Genomic DNA, 6,376 nt, shown 5'->3' on the forward strand with positions numbered 1-6,376 from the left:
TTTTTTGGTGCTAAGCTTTTGAAGCCCAGTATGTGTTTTATGTATTACAGCACATCTTGGTTTGGACAGGCTACATTGTGGCCAGTGGCTGCCATATTGGACAGCACTGGTGTAAGAGGGTCCATCTCTCACTCCCACATCAATGTCCAATGGTTTCTCATTCAACTGGAAAATGAAATTGGAAATCTCATGAAAGATGAAGAATTATGAATGTGGTACGTTGAACTGCTGGGCCCACCCACAAGACATCGACACATGAAGGTGCACAAGGGTTAAACCAGTTAACATTGAACAAAGGACAATGGATGTGATGAGTCACAGGCTGAGTTGTACCCCTCCACAGTTCACATGTTGAAGTCCTAACCTTTAGTACCTCAGGATGTAACTTCTTTGGAAACAGGATCATTACAGAAGTTAAAATGAGGTCATTAGGGTGGGCCCTAATCTTATTAACCTGTCCTTATAAAAGGGAAATTTGAACACAGAGACAGCCACAGGGAAGATGATGTGAAGACACAGAAGACAGCCATCAGCAAGCCAAGGAGAGAGGTCTGGAATGGATCCTCCCCTCACAGCCCTCAGAAGGAACCAAGCCAACCAGCCTCTCAATCTCACACTTTTAGCCTGCAGATCTGTGAGACAATATATTTATGTTGTTTAAGCCCTCCAGTCTGTGGTACTTTGTTATGTAGCCCCAGCAAACTAAAACATGGGTTGGCTGGTGGCATTAGAACAATTTGCCCAGGAGAAGGTTACAGGCAGCCTATAGGACAATTGAAGATGCATTCTACTTTCTGCCTGCATTGTACATCTAGTGAAGAAAACAAACAAACAAACAAAACTATCAGTGATTCATGGTGTGATGGAGGCGCTCTCTGCACATGCCTTGGGGAGAGGAGAGGAGAAATGGTGGGTAGTGGAAGTTCAAGCCTCCATCCCTTATTAATCTGTGTAATGGGCCAACACACCTCATTCCTTGGATTCCTGGCAAGTAGAACTTTCTCCACTAAAGTTTCTGACAAAAGACCTTCTCCAAATAAGACCCAAAGAGACATTTGGGATTTATTGCCTCCTACTTTCTAGAAACAAATAGAAAAGGCAGGAAGCACAGCTCACAACATTGGTGGCCAGCTGAAGGAGTTTACATACCCTACCATGACCCTGGTAGAGTAGAGACAGCATGAGTTGAAGCCTGCTGCTCAGAACCCACTGCAACCGTGTGTGTGTGTGTGTCAGTGTGTCTGTGTCTGTGTGTCTGTGTCTGTGTGTTCTGCAATTCCAATCACAGATCCGCCTGCCACACAGTGGAGCCCTCTCTTGGACTCTGAATGCATAGCCCAGCAAAGCCAAGCAACTGAATCTCACCATCAGAATAGCTGACAGCAGCTCCATCAAAGCAGTCATGGTACATGTGATGAATTTGTTTTTTGTATTTCTGGGCTACAAAATGTCTCTTAAGTTTCATCATTGGACCTATTGAGAAAGGAGAAATCAATTGAGTTATGGAGATAAAAGAAAATTCCATACACCCATGCATGACCAGGCAACAGAGTCCCATGCCTCGGGCTAGGCTGGGTGGCTGGCTGTGCCATTGACTTTCAGGGTGTGTAACTTTTGCCATCTGTATGGGGATGATAAAACTTCCATGTGGTCCTTCAGCTGTGGTGAGGATTCTGTGAGGTGGAAGGTGAAGAGCATGCTGCATTCTGTGCCTGATGTGGACTGTGTACCCAGTGGAGGAGGGATATCATCATCTCAAACCATGCCCCTCTCCCCATTTTACAGGTGAGGAAACTGGGACATAGAGAGGACCAGTTCCTCTGAGGTCAGCCAGCAAGTACATGGCAGAATCGAGACTCAAACTGGGAGTTATCTGCTCCCTCAGCCCAGGACTTTCATTGAAAGCCTCTGAGTCACCAGGGGCATTGATGACCTCTCTGTGTGTCTCATGCAACCCTACAAGGACTGTGTTTTCAACTTATAGTTGAGAAGACCACCAGCCTGGACAACATGGCAAAACACCAACTCTACAAAACAAAAGAAAATAGTCACACATGGTGGCGCACACTTGTCCCAGCTACTCAGGAGGCTGAGGTGGGAGGATCGCTTGAGCCTGGGAGTTCAAGGCTGCAGCGGCAAGTCGTGATCATGCCATTGTACTCCAACCTGGGTAACGGAGCGAGACTCTGTCTCAAAACAAACAAAAAACAAGGCTCAGTGGGACAAGTCACTTCCCTGTGTAGAGGGGACAGGATTTCAACCCAGGTTGTTCAATGCCACATGCTTGCTCTGACTCTTCCATCCACACCATCAGATTACAGCCGAGCACTGACAGCAAACTCCCAAATGAAAGTACGTTGGTAGAATCCAGTATCCCCACTCTGGAGTGAGCCCTTCCCTCATGGGGAAGAGAGGCAAAATAAAACTCATACAGAGAATAATTTCATGTTCTGATGCTTTAGAGAAGACAAGGTGGTATAATGGGGTGGCAGTGAGCTACAGGGTGAAATGTTAAGGACAGTGGCAAGCCACTTTAGCCAGCATGGTCAGGGAAGGCTGAAATCATCCCTAAAACTTTATAATATTAATCAGAGAAGAAGGGAGGGGAGAAACCAAAATCAGCCACACTTCTAACACACTCAACATTCATCATTAGGTCAGTTTGCTCTCTGACCCCTTCCTCATAGCTAGCTGTTTGCCTATTGCCCCAGAATCACAAAAAAAAAAAAAAAAAAAAAAAAAAAAAACCCAGTCACAAGATATAGTTCCCCTTAACTGCTCTATAGATAACATATTAAGCATTGTGAAAGGTTGAGTTTTCCATTTGAGATATCTTTTCAAGTCCTGCATACCAGTGAAACTACTGATGCCCACTGATCTGAAGGACCCCACAGGAGCTGACTTACCAAAGAATGCAGCTTCCACATCCAGATGATTTCATCCCCTTACCCCAAACAATCAATGACTCTAATTTTCCAGACCTTCACCCCAAGGATCCCCTTAAAACCCCAGCCCAGAATTCCTCAAAGAGAGATTTGAGGATTCCTTCCATCTCAGTTGGCTTCCCTGCAAGGGAATTTGATTTCCTTTTTTATTTCTATTTTGTTGTTTGTTTTTTGTTTTGAGACAGGGTCTCCATTGCCTAGGCTGGAGTGCAGTGGCATGATTGTGGCTCACTGCAGCCTTGACCTCCCCGGGCTCAAGCGATCCTCTCAGCCTCCTGAGTACCTGGGCACATGCCACCATATCCAGCTAATTTTGTATTTTTTGTAGAAATAGGATTTCACCATGTTGCCCAGGTTGGTCTCAAACTCCTGGGCTCAAGCAGTCTGCCCACCTCAGCCTCCCAAAGTGTTGGGATTACATGCGTGAGTCACTGTGCCTGGCCATAATTAAACTCTCTCTTTGCTGCATCCCCTGCTGTCTCAGTGTATTGGTATATTAGTGTGCAGTGGGCATACAAACCTGGTGGTCCTGTAACAAGGCTGCTCTGAGGAGGAAGAGGCCTAAAGGGTGAGACCTGGACAATGAGAAGGAGCCATCCAGGCAAGGAATTGAGGGGAAGGGTATTGCCAGGGAGGCAGACTGGCAAGTGCAAAGGCCCTATAGTTGGACAAAGCCCAGAGAGCTGCAGGAACATCAAGAAAGCCCATAGAGTTGGTGCAGAGTGAATGAAAGGTCAGCAGGAGAGAGATTGTATAGAGCTATAGTAAGGAGTTTGGATTTTATTTCCAAGATGAGGAGCTGGGGACCACTTAGCTAGAGGTGGCAGCATCCCTCTCCTGGTCCCTGGCTGGTCTCACAGACCCTCTGACCTTCAGAAAAGGACCTGTCTCTTCAGAGCCCACACAGTCTCAGATGCTGACAAGGGACCAGCCTCCAAATGTCATGGCCACTCACCTAGCTCTCCACCATAGATGGAAAAGTCCTTCTCCAAGATGACCCACTTTTGAATCTTCTGTGCATTGTTCATGGCTTCCTGGTTCACGGCATTGATGCCTTGCTGGATGGCCTTGTAGACCAGGGGGTCTTGCTGCTTCACAATCTCAGTCACGGTGGATGCCTGGCTGCCCAGACCCCGGCAGAAGTTGATGGCCTCCAAGTTCAGCTTGTCCAGAGGTTCTCCGCTCATCTGATTCATCTCACACTGCCCCCGGACACCTCTGTCACCACACATACTCCTTGACCAGCACCCCTCCCCAGGCCCACAGACCAAGAAGTGGGTCTTGAACCCACAGATGCATCCTCTTGACCCTGGGGTGGGGCCAGGGAACGTAAGACCGGCTGCAGAGACTTCCCCCAATGGCAGCAAACCCATGTTACCTTCAGCGTCAGCAACATGCTCAGAAACTTCAGTTTATCTCCTACTAACATGGCGTTACTGATGATGGGGATCTTCTTCTTAACCAAGGTCTCAACGGGAATGGGGGGCACGTTTTCACCACCAGCAGTGATAAGGATTTCTGGAACAGAGCTTGGCTTGGTACACATCCAGCCATGACAACGTGGAACCCCAACCCCTTGGAGATCAGAAGGGCAGCTGCTGGCATGGCCAACACTCACCCAGAAAGCCCCAGAATCACAGGAGGACCTGGCCCTCTTCCCCACCCACTTTTAATTCTCATCAAGTGTCCAAGTTGTGACTTCCACTTGGACAGCATCTTAATAATTCATTTCCTATCTCCTGGTCCACCATGCCCTGGTTTTAGGTTCTTCCAGTATGTCTTCCTTGAAAGATGGTGAAGGCTTTTGGCCACACCTTGTCTGTCTGTTGCTTCCTATTCACTTAGTAACCACTTCAGAATGTAATGTAATTCCAGTCTTACCCCAGGGACATGTGTAGTAACCCTAATTTTGGCAAACTCTGCAAGAATCTCCCTCAGTCTCTCAGCGTCTCCTCCTGCCCCAGACCCACTGGTCACTTGTTCTTTCATCCTGAGATGCTTCCCTCTTTCTGTCCCACCCACTCAAATTCATTCCCCTTGTCCCAGAGACTCACAAAGTCAGCTTTACTGTGGTCATTAATAGCAGTAATAATAAATATGACCATGAAATGGATGTAAGTGTGTAACGCCTTCTTGGGATAAGAGTACTGAGTGAGAACTACGCTCCACTTTTTAATGTGGTTTGGGTGGGTTGGACTGCAGGGGTGAGCATGTGACCAGCTCTGACCAATCAGCATATTTCACCCCCTACAGTGAGACAGATCTTGACTGGAGGATCCAATGAGAGGCCTAAAATGCAGAAAACATTGAGAATGATACACTCTAGTCCCCTTGCGGGGTTAGAGGTCAGCCTAGACTGTTGGTAGCTTTCTTGCTACCAGATGGCAAAGTTTATTTAAGAATAGCCTTTGGGAGGCTGAAGTGGGCGGATCACGAGGTCAGGAGTTTGAGACCAGCCTGGCCAACATAGTGGAACCCCGTCGCTACTAAAATACAAAATTAGCTGGGTGTGGTGGCGTGCGCCTGTAATCCTAACTACTTGCGAGGCTGAGGCAGGAGAATCCCTTGAAGCCAGGAGACGGAGGTTGCAGTGAGCCGAGATCACACCACTGCACTCCAGGCTGGGCAACAGTGTGAGACTCCATCTCAAAAAAATAAATAAATAAAAATAACGGCCAGGCACAGTGGCTCACGCCTGTAATCCCAACACTTTGGGAGGCTGAGGTGGGTGGATCACCTGAGGTCAGGAGTTTGAGACCAGCCTGGCCAACATGGTGAAACCCCGTCTCTACTAAATATACAAAATTAGCCAGGTTTGGTGGTGTGTGCCTGTAATCCCGGCTACTCGGGAGGCTGAGGCAGGAGAATCACTTGAACCTGGGAGGCAGAGGTTGCAGTGAGCCAAGATTGTGCCACCGCACTCCAGCCTGGATAACAAAAGTGAAACGCCATTTCAAAAAAACAAAGCAAAACAAAACAAAACACTAGTGGCCAGGTGCAGTGACTCACACTTATAATCCTGCCACTTTGGGAGGCTGAGGTGGGCAGATCACTTGAGCCCACAAGTGCTAGACTAGCCTGGGCAACATGGTGAAACTGGGTCTCTGCAAAAAAATAGTGGGGTGTGGTGGCATGCGCCTGTAATCCTAGTTACTCAGGAGGCTGAGGTGGGAGAGTCACCTGAGCCTGGGAAGTCGAGGCCACAGTGAGTCATAATTGGAGACTGCATTCCAGCCTGGCCAACAGAGTGAGACCCTCTCTCAAAAGTAAAATAGTAGCAGCACAGAGGAAAACTCAAGAAAAGAATTTTAAAATTTCTTATGACCTCATTTTGGCACCCAGATCCAGCCATACCTGAAGCCAGCTAACCTTTTGGCCAACTGACCTTTTCAGTTATGTTGAGTCAACAGTTTTGCTTTTTTTTTTTTTTT

The 6,376-nt window shown here is 47.6% G+C and overlaps 1 protein-coding gene across 8 annotated transcripts in view; it reads right to left on the bottom strand.

The window, feature by feature from the left end:
* Positions 1–1,267: 1,267 nt before the first annotated feature.
* The window catches only part of ACSBG2 (acyl-CoA synthetase bubblegum family member 2), a 57,834-nt gene continuing 52,725 nt past the window's right edge, over positions 1,268–6,376 (bottom strand). For all 8 annotated transcript variants that reach the window (XM_017867018.1, XM_017867015.1, XM_017867016.1 and 5 more), the window contains 3 exons: positions 4,324–4,463; positions 3,901–4,147; positions 1,268–1,473 (listed from right to left, as the gene is read on the bottom strand). In XM_017867018.1, coding sequence (XP_017722507.1) covers positions 1,283–1,473; positions 3,901–4,147; positions 4,324–4,463 — 578 coding nt within the window. In that variant the 3' untranslated portion in view covers positions 1,268–1,282. The remainder of the gene's footprint in view (positions 1,474–3,900; positions 4,148–4,323; positions 4,464–6,376) is intronic.

The sequence above is a fragment of the Rhinopithecus bieti genome, unplaced genomic scaffold (genome assembly GCF_001698545.2).
Source record: "Rhinopithecus bieti isolate Rb0 unplaced genomic scaffold, ASM169854v2 scaffold_1853, whole genome shotgun sequence".
In the NCBI taxonomy this organism is placed as follows: Eukaryota; Metazoa; Chordata; class Mammalia; order Primates; family Cercopithecidae; genus Rhinopithecus; species Rhinopithecus bieti.